The sequence below is a fragment of the Melospiza melodia genome, chromosome 4 (assembly GCF_035770615.1).
Source record: "Melospiza melodia melodia isolate bMelMel2 chromosome 4, bMelMel2.pri, whole genome shotgun sequence".
NCBI lineage: Eukaryota > Metazoa > Chordata > Aves > Passeriformes > Passerellidae > Melospiza > Melospiza melodia.
The window spans coordinates 96,806,042-96,827,916 of NC_086197.1; the positions used below are offsets into that span (position 1 = coordinate 96,806,042).

The 21,875-nt window shown below is 37.6% G+C and overlaps 1 protein-coding gene across 1 annotated transcript; it reads left to right on the top strand.

Annotated features, from left to right (window-relative positions):
• Nucleotides 1–475: 475 nt before the first annotated feature.
• On the top strand, nucleotides 476–13,806 carry LOC134417874 (solute carrier organic anion transporter family member 1C1-like). The gene is made up of 14 exons (XM_063155681.1): nucleotides 476–608; nucleotides 1,862–2,003; nucleotides 2,081–2,213; nucleotides 3,511–3,626; nucleotides 4,235–4,381; nucleotides 4,497–4,595; nucleotides 6,393–6,638; nucleotides 7,501–7,665; nucleotides 8,104–8,299; nucleotides 9,186–9,348; nucleotides 10,040–10,224; nucleotides 11,232–11,296; nucleotides 11,437–11,554; nucleotides 13,411–13,806. The coding sequence occupies exons 1-14, from the start codon at nucleotides 480–482 to the stop codon at nucleotides 13,622–13,624; spliced, it is 2,118 nt and encodes a 705-aa protein (XP_063011751.1). The 5' UTR covers nucleotides 476–479; the 3' UTR covers nucleotides 13,625–13,806.
• The last annotated feature ends 8,069 nt before the right edge of the window (nucleotides 13,807–21,875 follow it).

Below are 21,875 nucleotides of genomic sequence, written 5' to 3' on the forward strand. Positions count from 1 at the left end.
AAATTGAATGGCACAGTGTTACTACAGATTTTACCAAATCAAAGCGTGAGTTGTAAGCCACATGGCCTGCAAATTTAGAGCTTCCTGGGACTCCCTGTGCTTCAGCACTACTGCTTTGTTAACTCTTCTAGTTTATTTTTGAACAGAGATTTGTCTCTTACTCCTCTGTCCAAACAGCCTTTTTAGCATTAAAGAACAGGACAAGGTAGAAAGACGGGTGCTCATTTCTTTTAAAAAAACAAAAGATGTCAAAACTAGATGTTTCAGAATTTAAACAAATATACACTTTGAATCATGCAAGTCCTTGAGCCACATTGTTTTAAGTAGAAAGGTTCAGTTTCAACATCTCAGCACTTTCCTGTAATTAGTTTCACCAGATTCATCAGAGAGGTCCTTGAGCAACTCTACGTTGGCAAATGTGCTTTGGTGTTTATTGCTGTTTTCTCTTGAGCTCAGATCATTCAGTAAAGAAATCAGCCATGACTGTGGAAACCAAACCCAGCAACACCAGTGACTCAAACCAGGAGGCAGAGCCTGACCAGCTTTTGGATGATGAAGGAAACAAAACCCCACCCATCAAAAAGACTTCCTCTCGCACTGGATTGAAGGTTTGGTGCCTTAGCAATACCACCATTAATTACCATTGTTTTTTTTGTTAAGAAATGTTGTTCAGATGTGACATTTGTGACATGCTAAATTCCTTCATCCCTATCCCTATCCTTGGAGGAACTGGATATGTACTACAGGTCTAGGGGACAGTCAGATATTATATTTTCCCCAAAGAAAATAAAAATTCACGATAGACCATATTTATTCACAAGTTACTTGTAGGTGGATCCCCTTGTTGGTCATTAAAAAGAGGCAGCAGCGTCAAGTGGAAAACTTGAACCAGCCTCAGTTGGGTGCCTGCAATGCATTGTCTCGGGGTTGTTGTCTCATAGGGTCAGAACAAGGTGAGGTGAACCAAATTTCATCAAATGCTTAGTGGCTCACCTGAGGATTGCATTTTAAACCCCAAATGACCCCAGTGATTTTTGTTGGTGTTTTCATGCTTATCAGCAGTTTAAGATTTCAGCCAAACCCTCTGAGAATACTTCTGGCATAAGGCACAAAGGGTGATTCTCAGAAATTTTGCCAGTCAAGCTCAGGAAATATAGAACATATCCGGACAAACCCCACACTTGGAAGATTTTTCTCTTCCTTCCTGACAAAAAGAGAGTAAATATACCAATTTTCAAGCTTTTGATTCCCGGATTGGCTTCATTTCTTATAGTAGATAGCATTGCAATGTCTAAACCTATATTTACTTTGTTTATTTACCCAGGTTTCTGTTGTATTAGAACTCTTGCCCAGTGAGCAAAAAATCTATTTGCTATTTAGACTATGTGGAAATCACTGGATAATATTTAAACAAACTTAAATATTTTTCTAAATCTATCTTTATTTGCAAAAGCCACCAGGTGTGTTGGTGGAAGCAACAGTCAAACTACAAAAGAGTATTAAGCTTTTCCTTGTGAGATATATGGTATACAAGACACATTTCAGAATATATCATATGCCACAGAGATGAACTTGGTCAGTTAGTACCACATTCCTCATACTGACGTATCATAAAAACTTGCTTAAAGCATCAAAATGGTGCCATGTGATTGAATTAGAAGCAATTATGAATTGGCCTAAAATAAGGGACATGTGACCCAAGGAAGAGGTAATTAGGGATCAGATTAGCTTTGCCACTCCAATTTGAGTAACAAATGTGTCATGATGATGATGGCTCTGCACCATTCTAAACAGGTTTGATCCCTCTGTGACCAGTTTCTTTACCTCTCCCTCCCCATTTCCTGTCTGAATCTTTTCCCAGGTGTTTCTGGCTGCTCTGTCCTTCAGCTACTTCAGTAAAGCCCTGTGTGGGACCATAATGAAGAGCTCCATCACCCAGATTGAGAGGAGGTTTGGCCTGACCTCCTCTGTCGCAGGGTTCGTCGACGGGAGCTTTGAGATGGGTAATGGATGTTCCCTGACACACACACAGCTGCTCAGAGACAGATTCTGGCACTCATTCTGGTTCTTTACCTTGCAGGCAACCTGCTGGTGATTGCATTTGTAAGCTATTTTGGAGCTAAGCTGCACAGGCCCAAAATAATAGCTGTGGGATCCTTTACTATGGCTTTGGGATGCTTTTTGTCAGCCATGCCTCATTTTTTCATGGGATAGTAAGTACTGCTTGTGGTTAATTTGGGTGACTCACACTGGAGTTGCATTGTGCTGTCTGGTTTTTAAATGCAGCTTGCTGTATATTTAGCCTTAGATTTCCGAAGGCCTGTGGGACCTCATTTCCAAATGCAATGAACCCCAGGTGACACACACATCACTGCTGTGATGGGGAAATGTTCATTTTAAAAATACAGCTCTTCTCAAGTGGAAGTTCAACTCCTCAAAAAAATGAGAACATCACAGGGCTTTAGTTTCCACTCAGGCTTATTCAGAAAGGAGCCAAAGAATGCAATGGTGCTGGAGCCTGTAGATGGATGAGTGCTGGTGGAACTCATACCAGGATTTTCCTGTTCCAAATGCACATGCCTGGTTGAACTGACTTTCTGTGCCTGGTTAATTTTTACTCGCCTTCTCCAGGCTCAGGGAATTACTGCATTGTGCTTATATGTGATAATGTTTCTAGCCGTAGCTTGAGCACAGGGATGACCAATAGAGTAAGACATATTTCTGTTGATTGCTTAAATATATTAGAATAATTTTAGGTATACTACTGTAAAAAGAAAACTGAAGAATGCTTTTTATCATGTCAGTGGATCTCGCACTAGAACCAGACTCATTATCAGTTTTTCACTCTTTAAGACAGGCCATGGATCATCCTCCTCTGGCAAACTCATGAACCTGAGCCTGAGCATTTCTAGGGGAGCTGCTCTGCACTGATGAGTGCTCTTTGTTCCAACCTGGAAAATAAGCCTGCCTGGTCTGACAGAGCCAGGGCAATTCTTTGAAGCAGAATGTGTGCTTTGCCATGTTGTTCTGCTAAAGCTAATTGTACTTTGCCCCTCAGCAGCATTTGTTTCTGGGAGAGGGATCATGTTGGAGCAGCTGAACAGTCCAAACACATATCAAAGATGGAAAGGGGACCTTTGCTCAAACTTAAGACATTCATCTTTTTCTCCTTGGCTGTGGGGCCAACACACAGAGCTCACTTAGACCTGACTCTCAATTTAGACGCCAAAAATTCAATCCTATCCGAAATACTTTCACAAGCCCTATTGAATTTTCCAGCTTAAAACATTATGCCTTCCAGATAGAGAATTCTAAGTTTTATTTTTTCTTAATTTCAATATTTTGGTTTTCTAAAATGTTCTTTGATCATCTTATTTGCACCTTTGAATTTATATTTAACCAAAGATACCTTTCTCTTTAGGGAAACAGCAACCAAGGTGGTTCCAGCCCCGCCACACTGGTGTTTCCCTAGTGAGCACTGCTCCTAAACCTCCTGTTGTGTGTTTGCAGCTACAAGTATGAGACAACATCGCACACAGATGCTTCAGCCAGCTTAAATTCCAGCATAAATCCCTGCTCCCTGCATCAGGATGTGAATGACACTGTCCTAGAAGTCTCACAAGCAGGTATGGAATGTATGTAAATGAAAGTATAAATACAGGAGCTTGTTTTGTCCTTGGTTGCAAGGACTCAGTTACCTGGACCTGGAGATGGGGACAGGACAAGAAACTGCATGCAGTTTAACAGAAATAAATGGATATTGCTATAATCCTCCTTGCAATATGGAACACAACTGTTTTATGTGTTGCTTGTATGGGACACAGGTAGAGAATGAGCCAAGCTCTGCACCAGGAACCATCTCAAACTTGTCACATTAAAGATACATGATATATGCCAGGTAATATATTTATGAAAATATCAATAAGTTATTTTTTTAAATGAGCATTTTTTCTGATGGGTAATACTGACCTGTGCTTTTAGAAATGAAATGCAATGGGGGTGGAAGAATGTGTTATTAAAAGATCAAGAAAATTTATAATGGGATTTACAGCCTTTCATTTAACTTCTAAAAGGAAATGTTCTCAATAACCTTGATTTCTAATCTATAATCGTTTCATGTGCTACATTTCCTGGGTTTATCCTCAGTTTCCCATTCAAATATTTTATTTTAAAAAAAGATCTATTGTTAGTTAGTTAGTTAGTTTGTTTGTTTATAATATTATATCCTCTGCAGGCTGTGAGAAGGAGCCATCATCATATATGTGGATATATATTTTACTGGGAAACGTGTTACGTGGGATTGGTGAGACACCAATAACACCCCTGGGCATCTCTTACCTCGATGATTTTGCTAAAGAAGAGAATGTTCCTATGTATGTAGGTAATCTCAACATGAATAAACTCAGAGATTCCCAGTGTGAGAGGTGGAGCACCCTCTGCAGAAGACAGCATTCAGCCATCAGAGGGTACTAGCACCTGCCTCATTGTATTTTCAGGCTGTTTGCACACCATAGCCATGTTGGGCCCCATGGTTGGCTTCCTGCTGGGATCTCTGTGTGCAAAGCTGTACGTGGATATTGGATTTGTGGATCCAGGTAAGCAAAACAGAGGAAAAGTGAAAGTGAGCTAATGCTTGTTCTCAAGAATTGCCTATAAATGGTTTCATACGTATGCATTATATTAATTATATTATATATATTATGTTTGAATTATATTTATTTGTTTTAATTGTAGAATTGATTGACATTTTATTATTTTTATTGAATTATAAATTTATATATTAGATATATAACATACATAATATATATTATTTATTGTATATATAATACATAATTTATATTATATATAATGTATACTATAACATATATATTATATATATGTTATATATATTATGTATATATAACATATATATATGCTATATATATACATATATACATATAATATATATATTATATGTATTATATATATTATGTATATATAATACATAATTTATATTATATATAATGTATACTATAACATATATGTATACTATAATATATATATGCTATATATGTTGCATTTTGTATATAATGTATATAATATTATATATTATTATAATTTATTATGATAATAAATTATTTCAATTATAATAATAAATTATTATTGAAATAATTTATTAATTTTTATTTACTGAAATACTGAAAGCTTTTAGAGTAAAAGCAGAGCTAGAGTGGGAGCATATTTTAGAACTGTGCTTTAATATTAAAGGGTTGTACTTAAGCCTAAGAATTAGTACCAAGGACTCTCACAGAACCAAGATTTTTTTCTAAACTGGAATTTTAACAAAAAAGATTCTGCTATTACAGCAGGTTTACAGTCTGGGGGAATGACCCACCCTTTCCACTGAGTAATTTACATTATTTACATTTCACATCCTTTTGCAGCACAAAATACACATTTTCTCAACCCTTGCTTATTCAGATGAAATGAAAACACATATATGTGCTCACATCGGCACAATGCCAGAGGGGACACAGCAATGCCTGTAAGTGGTGGCTGTTCCTTGTTGTTCTAGCAGGACAGAGAAGTTTTCAGATCTTCAGAATCCTGTAGCTAGATAGGTGATCTATTTTGTGTTTGCCCTTTGTTAAGCCAATGTTTGATTTTATTTAGGAGTAAAGACAGTGAGCCAATTCTGGTCATACCAAGTCTTAAAATCTTAGTTGCCCACTAAACATGCCAGAATTAAACCCCATAAAAATAGAACTAGCTACTCTCACCTCCCTTGCAGTATATTTAAAGCCATAGGTAATTTCACTGACACTACAGAGAATGTCCAACTGCTTAATAGCAACCTACACAATGTAGGAAAGCAGAGCAAGGTCTCAGGAGCCAAAAAGCACACCACACTTGAGTCCTGTGTGGTTTCCCATGTGCTGGGGAAGGACCTTGCTGTTGCTGTGTCTGCCACAAAACATCAGCCAGTGAAAGGTGTAGAATGGCAGATAAAATAACACTGGACAAATGGTAATGACTTCAGAGCAAAAGAGAGTAAGGTTGGATTAGATGTTCGGAAGAAATTCTTCCCTGCAAGGATGGTAGGGCACGGGAACCAGTTGTCCAGAGAAGTTGTGGACGCCCCATCCATGGAAGTGTCCAAGGCCAGGCTGGAGGGCCTCAGACCATCCTGGTCACCCCTGAGGTGGGTGTCCCACAGGACACCTTCCAATCCAAACCGATCCATGATTCTGTAACACCATCCAGGGTATGATTACTGATGCCTCCACTGCATGGATGGCCCCTCACTAGATGTTTATTGCTGGAAGTCAGGCACTATAAAATGTAGCAGAAAAAGGCTGGGAAGGTTCAGCTTCTCCACTGGGGTAACTTGTGCCTGTTTCTCTCATTTCCAGGGAGCATCACCATCACCCCACAGGATTCCCGCTGGGTGGGTGCATGGTGGCTTGGCTTTTTGATAGGTGGAGTACTCAGTTTCCTATCTGCTATTCCATTTTGCTTCCTGCCAAAGAGCCTGAAAAAGCCAGAGGGAGCCAAGAAAGACAAAGCTTCACATGGGCTCTTGGAAAACATGGGTGCCATGGGGAATAAACTTTCTCCTGAAAAATCCAAGCCAAGGAAGTTGTCAGTGCTGCTGAAAGGCAAGTGTTTCTCGTATGTTATAAATGTGAAAAGCAATAGGCACAGCACACATAGGAAATGTAACAGTTCGGCAAAATATTTTGCCTCCCTGCACTTCCATCTAAACCAGGCAGCTATCCCCAGGAGAGGAAAGGTGCACCAAAAATTATTAGAAGTGTTCAGGACTCTGAGGTTCTGCATTCATCATCTGAAATAAATCATCACCTGAGTGGCACCTACCTCTAAAATTTTGCACTGGAAGAAATTTGAACAGTGGAAAAGTGTTCCTGTATCTGAACATAAAGAAACTATTCAAAGGCTCCTTTTGCCACATGGAAAGACAAATTATTTATTTGAGAGAGTTCATGGAGACTCTGAAGTATGTTGGTGCCTGATGAAAATACTTCAGTCTTGAATAGTTCTGGTTGTGCAGTCCTTAGGCCAAAGAAAGTGGTGTAAAGGTGATGGAAAAAAGTGGCTTTGCTTAATTTGTCAAATTTTTAGTTCAGATCCCAGAGGAAGACACTGAGATAACCCCAGTGAGGCAGCTCTCACTTAGCCTTGAACCTGTGATAATATTCATGCAAGCTGAACCAAGTCTGGGATGTGTGGAGCCCCTTAGTCTTCATGTGCATATTATAATAGAGCAGCCAGATCTTAACCCATACTTCTGTCTCCTTTTAGGATTCTCTTCCTGTGTCTCAACCTCTGGTGTTTTTCAAGAACCTGTATTTGCTTTCAGATAACCTCATGCAAATGAAGATCAGTACAGCTTGCCCTTGGACAGCTGAGAGCAGGACCTTGCCCTAAGTTTTGCAGGTTACTCACCAGTAATTATGCCATGCATCTTTCAGTGACAACTCATATGTCCCTTTCTTTCAGATTTCTATAACTCCCTGAAAAAGGTATTGGGTAATCGAATGTACTTTACATTTTTGTGTTGCTCACTGTTACAGTTCAGTAGTTTTATTGGTTTCGTGACTTACAAATCAAAGTACATGGAACAGCAGTATGGACAATCTACATCCAAATCCAACTTCCTAATAGGTGAGAAGAGCTGCTTGTGCTGCCAGCAGGGCATGGTGGGCTTTATCTGGGGCTCAATTCCATGCAGAGCAGGTGGAGGTACATGGTGGCCTGACCTGAACCTGAATTATTAAAAATACATGTTTTGTGCCTGTGGGACCATAAGAAATTTTAAAGTTATATTACATTACATTAAATTTCCATTATATTTATAGCTAGGGCACCCCAAATATGCAATGAATGTGGTGTGGAAGTTTTAGTTGCTGAATCACCCTTGCAATGGGAGTGGGTTTGGAGGGGTAGGCACTTCACAAGCAGCAACTCCCAGGGGCTGGAGTGAACACAAACCTTCCTAAAGTCATAACAGACCATAAAGGAACAAAAAACTAAGGACAGACTGGCTCTTAAGACTACAATGATTCTTGAATTCTAACATTCCCCTTCTATAATCTCTTTCAGGAGTTACAAGCTTACCTCCTGTAAGTCTTGGGATTTTCCTAGGAGGACTTATAATGAAAAAGTATAAAATGGGCATCATTGCAGCGACAAAGTTTTCAATTACCATGTCATTTTTGTCCTATGTCATGGGCTTGTTACACTTTTTTGTTGGCTGTGATAACCACATGGTGGCAGGAATGACAGTGTCCTATGAAGGGTGAGTATCAAACAGACAAAAAGATTGTGCTTTTCTCCATAGTTCTCAAAAAAATGTACTGTGGCATCAAGGCTAAAGGAGAAACATGCTTTTGCAATGCTTGAGAGAAAGTGAGCACTGCCACATGTCACTGGGGTAGTTTTGTTGGTCAGCCTGACAGAGGCCAAGGCTGGTTAAAGATTAATTAGGAATTGCTTCAATAGCAATGCAGGTTGTTTTGCTGGGGGTGGGTGGGAGTATTGCTGTGCAAGGTTTTCAACAGGAATGTAAATGGTGGACCAAGGAGTATGCTTAGGGAGCACTGGGATGAAAAAATGGCAAGCACATCAGTTTCATTTTCCTAGGAAGGAGAAGATGAGTGAAGACACCTTGTTGCTCAATACACAAGGCATGTCTGAAAGCAAAAGAAAATACTGCATTCTTCATATCCTCAGTGAAAAGTCAGGCTAGTGAAAAGTTAGGCTAGGCTTTAACAGAGGAGTATTTTTTAACTACAGAGACCAGGAGATTTGGTTTCTGCCACTGGTGCATTTTTACCAACTGATATATTGATAAGACTGTGATAATTCTTGCCAGCTCTAAATTCAGTTAGAGGTGAGCCCAAATTACCTCTCCCTCCTCTCTCTTTTCTGTCTACATCTGTAAAATCAGTAGCAATGTTTAATTTGTTTTAGATTTCTCTATAATCTATCAATGGCTTTAATATCAGTGCAAGTAGGATGGAATCTCAAACAGACCAGTACAGATATAGAAACTGAGCTTTCAAAACATGGCCTGGGCACGTGAGGTGGGGTTTAGAACAGCAACACTGTCACACAGAAGGGTCTTCACTGACTCCAGCACTGAATTAAAAATGTCTTACACTTGTCTGAACTTAATTTCCAAGCAACCCCATTCCGTACCACAACAATTCCCTGTTTTCGGAATGCAACTCTCACTGCAAGTGTTCCTCCAACGTGTGGGATCCTGTGTGTGGAGCCAATGGCATCACCTACGTCTCTGCATGTCTGGCTGGCTGTGACACCTCTGTGGGACATGGAAAGAACGCAGTAAGAGACCCTGCTTTGGTTCCCTACCAGCCTATTTTCCATGAGACATCAGGGATTTAGTAGGATAAAGCATTTCAGGAAAGCCAAAGTTACTGGGGACAGGTCAGTAAGGGAGTTTTGATTTCTGGCTGTGCAAACAGTGCAGAAAAGCGAGATTTCTCTGAGTTATTGCACTTTAAGCAGAAGGCCCTAGCTCCTTGTTCTGCATATTAACTTTCGTCTTCTATAGGTTGAGCACAAGAGGAGAAAATGCGAAAATCAAATTGGTTTCATGTTGCCTGAAGGTTTTCCACAGGCTTTGCCTTTCACAAATGTCATTTTGGCTGCCCTGAGGCTTTACCTAACAATTGAAGTACACTAAGAGTAGTATCTTCCCTGCTACTGATGATTAAAGTGTAAAAATAGGGTTAAGGCAAGGCAGCTTGTTTCCTCCATGTGAGACTTTGGGATGTCAGAAACTGCTTGTTTTTCTGGGTGACTGATTTTTGCTTGGCATGGAGAAAATGCCAAGAGTTCCAGAGACAAAGCTCCAGTCCATGGATGTAAACTTTCATTGGGCTGTGCCATTTGAATGTTTCCTGATCACTCCAGAATATAAATGGTCTGGAGCCATCTCTTTACTGTGTTTTCTCTCCAGCAGAATCCCCATTTCATGAGCAGTGTCCTACCAAACCTGTTTTGTGTCTTCCAGGTCTTCCATAACTGCAGATGTCTTGAAATCAGCAGTTCATGGACAGGAAACAATTCTGCCACCATGGGGCAATGTCCAAAAAGTGATGATTGCTCAAGGAATTTCATTTATTACACCGTAATACAAGTCATAGGTGGATTTTTCTATGCCCTGGGAGCCACTCCTTCATTTATACTGACATTCAGGTGAGTACACCTGGCTGTTGACCAAAGGCTTTCAAAGTCATGTTTGGTTCCTTATCTTAGGGAACAAAGGAGTTTATTGCTGATCAGGAGCTGCAGTGGTAGGACAAGGAGTAATGGGTTCAGACTGAAAAAGGGGAAGTTTGGGTTAGAGGAAAGTCCTCCCTGTGAGGGTGCTGAGACCCTGGCCCAGAGATGCTGTGGCTGCCCCTGGATCCCTGGAAATGTCCAAGGCCAGGCTGGATGGGGCTAGGAGGAACCTGGGACAGAGAAAGTTGTCCCTGCCCATGGTTTTGGAACAAGGCAATTCTTTAACATCCCTTCCAAACCAAACCATTTTGTGATTCTCTGGTTCTGTAATCAGGTTTTCCAGAACATGTCCTTTTTTCTGCTTGGATTTTGAAAGTGCCATGCATTTGCCAGGATTTCTGGATGTGCAAGGAGAGGACAGAGGCTGGAGATAGGATGAATTCAAGACCAGTGCCCATTTCTGATGCCTGCAGTGCAATTCCCCATGAAACAAATGAGCCAGGAGGCTTTGTGCAGCCCAAGATGTGTCCTTGCACAGAGGAATTCTGTTCAAGCACAGAAAGATGCTGCACTGACCCTGCTACCTGCAACTCTTTTGTCTTAGAGCAGTAAGATATTTCCCATGAAATATTCCATCAAGTGAGGGAAATGTATGCCCAAGAGTGAAGGCAGTTGGAGAGCTCATTTCCAAAAGGTCAGGATAGACTGATTATGGCTTTAAAATTTCAATTCCTTAATCATGCACAGGGAATGGACTTGCCAGGAGCTATTTGATGAAAATCAGTGGATTAATTCACCTTTTTCATACTGAAACACTGAACACACTTCAGCAGATGAGGGAAGCACTCTTTTTCCAAAACCTCCAAAGTGCTTCTTCCATCAACAAGGATATTAAGTTCAGGTTATTTAACAGCATTTAATAGGCATGTCTAAGCACTAAATAAGCCAGCACTTCTTACTTATCCCTCTTTTTTTTGCAGATGTGTCCAGCCAGAGCTCAAAGCTCTCGCAGTTGGTCTCTTCACACTGACTATGAGAATGCTGGGTAAGAGGAACATTGCAGGGTCCAACCCCCCTTGTGCTGCTCTGGGAGCCTGTAACCACTCTAAGGAAATATAAATCTGATTTCTAAGAGCATGTCCTTTCCTGTGAAGCCCTGTCCCATTTTCTGCTGTCTCCTTGCAGCTGGGATCCCAGCACCAGTTTATTTTGGTGCAGCCATCGACAGGACCTGCCTGAAGTGGGGCAGCACCAGCTGTGGGAAGAGAGGGGCCTGCAGGCTCTACGACTCCAATGCAAACAGGTAAAGAAAATTAGGGCAAAAAACACCTCCCTGTGGAAATGTGGTGGTGTTTGTGGGTCCCAAGGACTGATGACAATCTTATTGTCTGATGACAATCTGATTGAAATTAAACTACTGATGAATTTGTGACAATATGAGGTATTCTGAATCCAGGCTTAAACTCTCACATGGCCATGAGAAAGCAAAATAACAGCTGAAGAATTTTGGAGGGAACTAAGAAGTGGAAATTTATTTACTGAAAATTAAATCCTGACTAACATTGTTTATTTGCTTTATGTGGTGAAATGCTGCTGATGTGCTAAATACTAGAAAGAGAGGGAGGACAAAGCAGATGCATGAACAGCAATGGACACAAAAGGAGGCACAGAAGAGATGAGAATCTTGACTCCATGTTTCAGAAGGCTGATTTATTATTTTTTGATATTATATTAAAATAAAATTATATTCTAAAACTACACAAAAGAATAGAAGAAAGGAGACATCAGAAGGCTTGAAAAGAATGATAATAAAAAACCCATGACAGACTCAGAGCCTCGACACAGCTTGGACCATGGTTGGTCATCAAGTGAAAACAATCCACCTGAGACCAATCAAAGATGCACCTGTTGGTAAATCATCTCCAGACCACATTCCACAAGAAAATATTGTTTACATTTCTTTTCTGAGGCTTCTCAGGAGAAAAATCCTAGCAAAAGGATTTCTATAAAATATGTCAGTGACATGGAAAGACATGCTCTGTTGTCTTACACTGAAGGGTGTGATCCAAAATCATGGTCAGATATTAACTCTGGACTCAGCTTAAAGTTGGTCCAGAATTCCTGAAATTGAAAAATCTCGAGATCAAATGTTAAGCTCCCAATTTTTAGTCAGTTTTTCTGTTGGAATTTAATATCCATGACAGAGATTTCTGGAATGAATTGTGTATTTTTAATATACTTATATTAAAATTATAAAATGTATATTTTATTTTATTTTTAAAATTTATTTATTATTCTATTTTATATATATATATATAAATTTTCATTGACGATTTTAATATATCATATTATTTATTGTATAATAATATTAAATAATTGTATAAAATAAATAAAATAATATTATATTTATTATATTAAAAATACCTATTCATATAATACTTATTTTAAAAGTATATATTATATAATTTTATATAGTACTATATTATATACTTTTATATGTAATACTTTATTATATACTTTATATATATACTTTTAATATAGTATGTTTTTTAATATACTTATATTAAAAATACCTGAGACCTTAGGACTTTAAAGAGGGAACTACCTGATTTGCAGGTAGTTTGTTCACACTGGCAATAAAGTTAACTCTGTGCATTGGCCACTTTTGAGGAAAAAGTCCATGGAGAATATTCTACTGAGTATTTGTGGGTATTGGGAAAACCCAATCACTATCAGTCTCCTGGGAGAATGCTCCATAGATTTTTCTCTGTTTCACTCAAGCCTTGGCTACTTCTGATGTGTTTTTTATTTTTAATTCCAATAGACCACTCTGGTGGTGACCTTTATATATTTCTAGCCCTAAAGAGTCTAAAGCCTGAAAATGATAAAAAAATCTTGAAAAAAAAAAAAGGGAAGAAGATGGAAGTTTCACTTTGAAATTATCTTCATAAGCAAAAAGAATATTACCAGTTCTTTAAGAGAAGTTTTTGCACGTAAAATATCCCTTTTTTGGTATCATTCACAAACAATGAATTTTAATGTCTTCCCCTAAGCTTTTTTTTTTTTTTAATGAGAGATTTAAAAACCATTAAAGTGATTTTCTTTAGTGTTTTTGAAAAATTCAACACCTGGCCTAATTTTCTGTGCTCTGTCCCGCAGATATGTCTACCTTGGTTTAGGAGCACTTTTAAGAGGTCCTTCCTTTTTGGTTGCAATAATTTTTTATGCATTGATAAAGAAACACTTTCAAAATAAGAACTCCGGGCCTGTAGAGAATGGACAAGAAGATGCTGCTATGAATAAAGAAGACAATTGCAAGATCAAAGAACGTTTGCCAGGTTCTCCTGATGCAGAGAATGAATCCTCTATTTAGAAAGAAATTTGACAGGTGAATCAGGTCAGCTTCTTTTAGAAACACCATTCAAAATGCTGTGAGTAACTAAATAATAAATATGTACAGAGAGCATAACTAATAAATAATAAATATGTACAGAGAGCATAACTAATAGCAAAACTGCAAACTACAGCAATAAACACTAACAAACAAGAATGAAAGTGCCTGATGTCTACCTGATTGCCAGTAATAACAGAATGAGTTACACAGCCTGACAAAGTAAAACCTCCTTGGCAGTTCTGACAGAGCCAGTCTGGGGTTTTTTTGTGGGATCGAAGAACTGCCAGAACATCCATGTGCCAAAGGCTCACAAAAAGTGATCCTGACCCCTCCATGCAGGGGAATGACACAGGAGAGATGAGCTCAAGGCTTGGAAGAGCTTTCTGACTCCATCAAATTCAACCAAAATTCACGGTAAGCCAAAGCATTTAGGCTGAACACCTCACCGAATTGTGTCATTGCACCTGTTTTTAATCTCAAAATTGGCAAAAAACAAGTATTTTTCCAAGAAGCATTTGGTCTTACCTCAGCTGAAAATGTTGCACCTGTTTAAAAATACACCCACGTATTCATGAAGACAATGTTTTTGGTTTTTTTTTTTAAGTCCTCGGGTCATGGAATTTCATTCCAAAATACTTTTTTTTTTTTTTTTTAATTTATTTTTTAAGAGATTCTGGAGCACCAGCGATGCTCGTGGCTGGGTTGCGATGCCCGCAGTGTCCGGCAGAGGGAGCCCAAACGCCAGGGTTGCTCCCCATTGCCTTCGCAGTTATCGATGTTTTATCGTCAGCTCTGGTTTTCCCGGGAAAAGTTCATCACCAGCCAGGAAAAACACCCATCCGTGTTCCCACACACCCTCTAAAATTCCCTCGGCTTATCCACCTGAGCTCATGTACTTCAAGCTGCCTTTGTGTATTTGGTGGTTTGCCTTTGCTGTGCTCGCCTCACTCGGAGCTTGACAACATGTTATGACTTTAAAAAGAGCACTTGAGAGCCATTTCACAACAGGAAGGTTGACACTTTAAAATAGATGCTCAAGGCTCAGTGGGATATGTTTCATAGACATATTAGATATGAAAAATATATCTATATGTTGAGCAAAATGCTGAATTGTTCTGAAATGTGTTGTCTGTCATGACAGCAATCACTTAGCAGTGATTGCAGCAGCTGAAGGGAGAAAAATGGGACTTTTTGTCCAAATAAAGTGATGTTTACTGAAGGTAGAGATTCTCCATCCATCAAAACTAGAGAAGCTCTTTATTCTTCTTTAGCCTGGGGAAAATGAGGCTCAGGGGAACCTGTGGCCCTCTGCAACTCTCGGCCAGGACCCGGGGATGTCAGGCTGTTCTCCCGGGTAACCAGAAAGAGGAGAGGGGAAATGGCCTCGAGCTGGGCCAGGGGAGGCTCAGCTTGGCTTCAGGGATATTTTCTTGACAGAAATGCTTGGAACAGAGTGCCCAGAGAAGTGGTGGAGTCACCACTCCAGCGGAAACACACCAAAGGTGTGCTGTAAACTGGAAAATGAATTTGCATTGTTCAGTGCTTGCACAATGGGCAAGAGAAAAACACAGGAAAAGAAGAAAAGTCTTTTCCCATCTTGCTACTTTCTGTGCCTAAAGCAGGCAAGGGAATTATTTTTGTCTTTTTTATTAGTACTCAGAAAAATAACTGTGCAGAATCTTTCCCACTTTTTAAGTACCTGATGTCCAAAATCAATACAGAAATACTTTTTAGCAAAGTATGCAAATAAAATAAATAAGTGTTTTTCCAAGTCTGTGTGCAGAGCTTTATGTCTGAACCAATGCAAGACATGAGAAAGGCTCATTTTTTTTTAAATGTGGTGCATACCACCCCATGGATGCTGCCATATGTTTATTCTGGAGTAGAGTCTACAGGCAATAAAATACATCCCAGACATATGACATAAAGACAAAACAATCTGTCAGTTTTGTTTTGGTGACAAGGGCCTCTACTGATGCAAATCCTTCAGGTGTGAATAATTTCCCTTTATTCAAACTGGGAGGTGTCATCTAAAGCAGCGTTAAATGTTATCACTATTCTTTTTTTTGAGTGAGTTTTTTGGCAAAATGCTCATTGGACAAGCATTATATCTATCTATATATCTATCTATATCATGTCTATATCTATATCTAATTTACATATATCTATATCTATATCTATATCTATATCTATATCTATAATATGTCTTTATATCTATAAATCCATATATCTATGTCTAGATATTTAGATCTAGATTTATATATATATATATATATAAGATATAGATAGATTAGATATAGATGATATAGATATCTCCAGTGCAGCAGAACAACAGAATTGACTTTAGTTAAAAACAAACGTATGCATTTTCCTTTCTAATAAAGCTCTTGGGATTTGAAAGGAAGCATAAATTTAACGCATCAGTGTGAAATATGACAATATAAGGGACAGCCTGGAGTTGTGTGCAGGCCCACCCTGAGTGGGATTAGGGTCACAACCTGACCAGGGATGGATGCTGTGCTCAACTCACTTCAAGGATAAATGTCCTACATGCAGTCAGATCTCTCAAGTCTTTCAAAATATCAAATTGTTTGCTGCATTCACCTGAAATCCTGGCAGTTATAAATTATTTTTAAAAGATACCTGCAGTAAGAGCACTGATTTGTTTCCTTGGTGCTCCTTCTTGTGCATGCTTTCTGGAATTCCTTACTTACACTAAGTAGCTGCAAGTATTTACTTGCAAAAGCTCCTTAGTTTCCAATTATTCATACTATTCTTTTTTCCCCCCTGTTCTTGAAAACAGATTTTTGAAGGAGAATTCAATAGCTGACTCACTTCTGAATCATCATTAATTTCAGCCCACCAGTCTTTTTTAAATCCTCATTTTAATACACAGGATTTAAAGTTGTTTGTTGTTTTGCTTGACTTCAGGAATGCATTGAAGTTGGTTAAAAAGAAGCATTATGGAGAGCAAGAAATGCATTTGCCATCCAGGTCTCGCAAATGCCCTCATTCCGGCCCTGTTTGACAAATCCTCCGGGGATATAGAAAATTCAAACAGCTACTTCTTAAGGTCACCCAAGGATTAGTAGGGCTGGAAAACCTGGTTTTGGGTCAGTTTTTTATTTCTATATTAACAACACTGTTGGGATGCACTTAGCAGTCAATTTGAACTTGAAAAAATGTCAATATTGGCATGGAAAGAAACAGCAGGCAATTTATTGAACAAATATGCTGCTATTGATCCTTAAAAGATTTGGGAGGGCTGAATATTTCAACAAATGTGGAACTGCAGAAAACTGATGTGGCAGCACGTACTTAAGGAGGTATGGATGGGCCAAAAACCAAAATAAAAATGTGTCACATCAATGTATTACCTAAATTATTCTAAAAACAGATGAAATGGTGAAAACAGTTATCAAAACAGTGCAGAGAGCACATGTGGGCAGTCTCTGCAAGACATCAGCTCTCAGGTGTTATTTTGAAAGCCAAATTAAGAGCAAGGAAAAAGGACTGGAAATCCAAGGAATAGAACTGATTACAGTAACGAGACTAAATTGGCCCAAAATTTGGTATTAATAATGAAAATCTGCAAATTATCCAGCCCAGCTGATTCGAAAAAAGGGAACCCCCGTGGGTAGGGACTGCAGGGTTGTTTGTGTTGGTGCTGGAGTGAGTTCCTGCACGGTGCAGCTTGAAGGGAAAATCCTGTTAAGGAATTACTGCTCTGCTTGTGATCATTTCTTTCTAAATTGCTGCCACTTACCCTCTGCAGTGATCAGCATCGCCTATTTGTGCTCCTTTCTGCTTCTCAGTTTTTATCTCAGAGGATGTCTTCTGGGGTCTATAGGGAAAAAAAAAAAAAAAAAAAAAAAAAAAAAAAAAAAAAAAAAGTGGAAATCATGGTATTTCCACCAAACTTTCCATTTGTATCTTCAGCTCTTAGGTCTCCATCAACACTATGGAGTCAGAGAAGAGAGAAAAACGGAGCTGGAAATATCAATTATATATTACATAAGCTTCTATATAGTACATAAACAATTATATGTATGTATAAGAATTATAAAACATATAATAATTTTAACAATATATAAATATAAACACACATATATAATTTATAATATATAATATTTTAATCAAGTATTTATACACATAATTTATAATATACTATATCATAACAATATATAAATTTATAATAATATAACAACACATCAATTTATAACAATTAAATATTACATAAACATTTATATTTCACATAAGCAATTATATCTATATATATAATTTATAACATAAAACAGTAAAACAAAGTATTTATTTATACATAATAATTTATAATACACAATATTATAACAATATATAAAATATATGACAATTGTATATTACAATAACATTTATATTTTACATAAGCAATTATAACTTTAAATTATAAAACATATAACAATTACAATATAAAAACATACCTATAATTTATAATATATAATATTACAACAATGTATAAATATACAGAACATAACAATACAGAACATAACAATAAGTAAAATATATAACAATTCTATATTATATAAGCATTTGATATAATATCTAGTATATTTATTATAATACACAGGCTATATATAATATATATTATATGTATTATTTTATCTGTATTATATAATAGCATATATAGATCTGGTATAACATTCTATTTGGCCATTATAATCTTGTGATTCATACCTTGTGACGAATAAAATCTTATTTAGAAATCTATTTCTGTGTTATGTTTAGGAGATGGTTTGTGACTCATGTACCTGTTGCTTTAAGAAAAATGTTGAAGCAATCAATACAGAAAACCTGGCAGGGCCTCTGAGGTATTTCAGATCATAATATTGTCATCATTATTATTATTATTATTATTATAATTACTATAACCTGTTATTAGTACAGGGGTAATAACTCGGGTTTCTTTGATCTTATCAGCTAAGGTAGGACTCAGCACAAAATCTGTGATGATGTGACCCAGTGTAATACTAATTTTAGAGGTAATAATATGGAACATCAGTGTTCCAGTGATAAGATGATATTAAAATAAATATGCATTCCAGTGAGATTCAGTAATTTATGGGTTTTGCAGATAACAAGAGCACTCATTCATTTGGCAGCAATATTTCCTACTGAGAAACGTGAAACTCTTCTGATTATTTCCTGCCTGCTGACTTCAGAGAAGGAAATGCTGCATTTTATAGAAATGTCTTATTGTGAGACACAGCTGAGGAGAGGAATTATTTCGGTTTGGCAGTCACTGCCTCAGAATATCTCTGGTTTAAGATGCAGATCTGTTATGAGAATTTCAGTAATATTTCCCAGGGTTTCTCCTGCAAAATGCAATTTGTTTCTCTTAGAAAATCTCAAGGATTCCAACAGAATATTTTGTAAAGACCTGTATTTCTCCTGTAAAAATATCTTATTAAAGTTCAATTACTCTTTATAAAGTTCAATTATACATATATACAATATATACAATTCAAATTCAATTATATATATATACAATTACTCATTAAAGTTTATTAAACTGATCTGCAGAAATCTGATGACCTGTTGCTTTCTGATATTCTCAATCACTCAAGAATTGCTTAGTTTTTCACTAAAAGTGGTAATCACATTACAGCATGTTTAGCACACCTAAGTAAAAAAAAAAAACAAACCAGCACTTAGTCCCTTTGCAAAACAACCCTCAGCTTGAACTCTGATTTAGTTATGTTTATGTACTTCAGAATAAATACATTCATTAAATAGAAAGTAACACTGGAAAAATAAGCATATTTTTCAGATCTTTATTAATAGTTTCAGCTGGAAAAACTTTCAGCTTATTTCAGACTTGAAGGCAAAATGACAATATACTCCACAGTGAAAACTGGGAGACGAAATCTGATGTTACCTATGTTATAAAAACATTTTGGATGCTTTAAATTTAAGTTGACAGCCTGAGGTATTTTCTGATTATTCTGCAACAACTAGTACTTTATTCCCAATTTATTTTAGTGCCAGGATAGACAGGAGTTGTTGATAATGGGGACACAAAAGCCATAAGAAGGCTTGGTTTTTAGAGGGTACATGATCCTAATGCATACAGAAAACTGTGGGTTTAGGGATGCTGGGTTTTTTTCTATTTTTTTATAAACAGCTAGAAAACATCATAAAACCAGGTAGTCATAGGTCATCATGTCTGCTCAATTGTGTATTTAAAAGCGAAGAAATGCCAGATAACTGAGCTGTCTCCTGTTTTGTGTAGTTATTCTGGCAGAAGGACTTTGAAAATGCCATTAAAGAGCTTTTTGATATCCTCAAGGGAGAGTTGGGTAAACAGAAGGCTCATGCCCTTAAATCTCCCACAGTCTGATGAAAACTCACTGCCTTTTTTATTTGTTTATTTTGATTTTGCTGGACTTACCATGATTTATATGTAATGATCCCCAAACTGTATGTTTGTAGTCAGTATTTGGAAGCACACCTGCCTTGGTAGAGTTGCAAATTTGCCTCCAAAATGGCTTTCTTGGTTAGCAGTTTCTCTTATGAACTTGGAAAACAACAGGTTCTTCTTTATTCCTGGAGGATCTTCCCAGTGATGGAGCTCAGGCACAGGACAAAGATGCCAGTTTTGATCCCAGGGTCAGTAATGTGATTTTGCAATGAAACCAGAGCCTCAGGGCCCCCTCTGCCTCTCACTGGCCTTTGGAGCAGGAGGAATTAGAAGGGAGAGTATCTTTACTTCTTCTCTGGTGTGAGAAGCAAGGAGATAAAAAACTTTTGGAAAAATCCCACTTGTTTCATCACCTATTTAATTTTTTTCATGTTCTGTACTAGCTGGTTGTTGAAATACAAGCTGTTCCCTTGAAGAAACTTCTACCTTCTGTTCACAGGAGAGTGCTGGATTTGCACTCAAAAAACAGAATATGTTGGAAAAACAGCATTGGATTTGTCAGAATACTGAGTGAGAGGCTCATTTAAACTTCCTACCTGTGCAGGGTTTGTGCTACTATGAATTCAGGACTGTTATGAAGAATGATCTTAATTCTTATTTGTTTGAAAAACCTCATTTTACTGGTAAATATCTGGGCATGAATCGTCAGATCTGACCAGAATCTCATTTCCAGTCTGACATCAATTATCAAAGCACCTTTGCTGAAACATTACCTCCTGGAGAAATCAAGATGCTCCCATCAAAAAACACCCTATAATATTAAAAAAAAAAAAAAAAAAAAAAAAAAAAAAAAAAAAAAAAAAAGAAAAAGAAAAAAAAAAAACAACCAAAACTCAGAGTACTCAGAGTACAGAAGTAAATACCCAAACAACAGAAGTAAAGGGAAATGATGTTAATATGAGTCACCTGACTGACTCTGTGTCTGGCGTAGATCAGGAGTGTTTCTAGAACTGCCAGGGCATTTATTCAATGTTAAAATTCTCCTTACAGAGGGAGAATGACACACCATTATTTTCTCTGTGTACAGTTCCTGAGGTTTCTGGAACTTGGATTTTTCTTTAATAATTTCCAGACCTAGATGCACTACTGGTATCTTCTGCATTAGAGAATTTTATAATCAGAGTTTATAATCAGTTTATAATCAGAGCTGTGAATGGAAAAAACAATGTCTACATGTGCTGCTCATTGTCTTTAAGCAATAAAATGTAATCAAATCAATCCCCAAAGGCCAGGATGTCAGGAGCTTCCTTTCAGTGAGTATCCAACCCTTTTCCCATCCCATCTGGGGCAGATGGTAGAAGAAAGGTCAGAAAATAGTTTAATAGAGAGAATCCCTCTCTTTAGTCCACTGATCTGCCTCTTTCTGAGATAAAGTGTGGTAGATTTTCTTTATGTTCATTATCTCTATTCCATATCCTAAGGAAGTTTAAAATTAGGAAAGAAATTTTGTTCCCCAGTTTTAGGTTTCTGTACAGCACTGTAGGAAGACAAGATACCCTCCAGAAAATAAAGCAAAAACCTGTGGTGATGGAGAGAAAATCTACAGTGATCTTCCTAAGTAGGTTTGATCCTATTGCAAAGGTACTTCCTGAAAGCTGCCAACAAAAAAATCACACTAATAATATTTTTAGAGATTTCTTTCCTCTTTTAGTAACTGTTGTGATCTTCCTTTAATAAAGCTTTTATCTGGACAAGACTGCCTGTGGAAAACTGTGAATTTTCAAGTATTCAGTACTGCATTTCAAGGTTTATTGAAGACTCCTTAAACAAGGA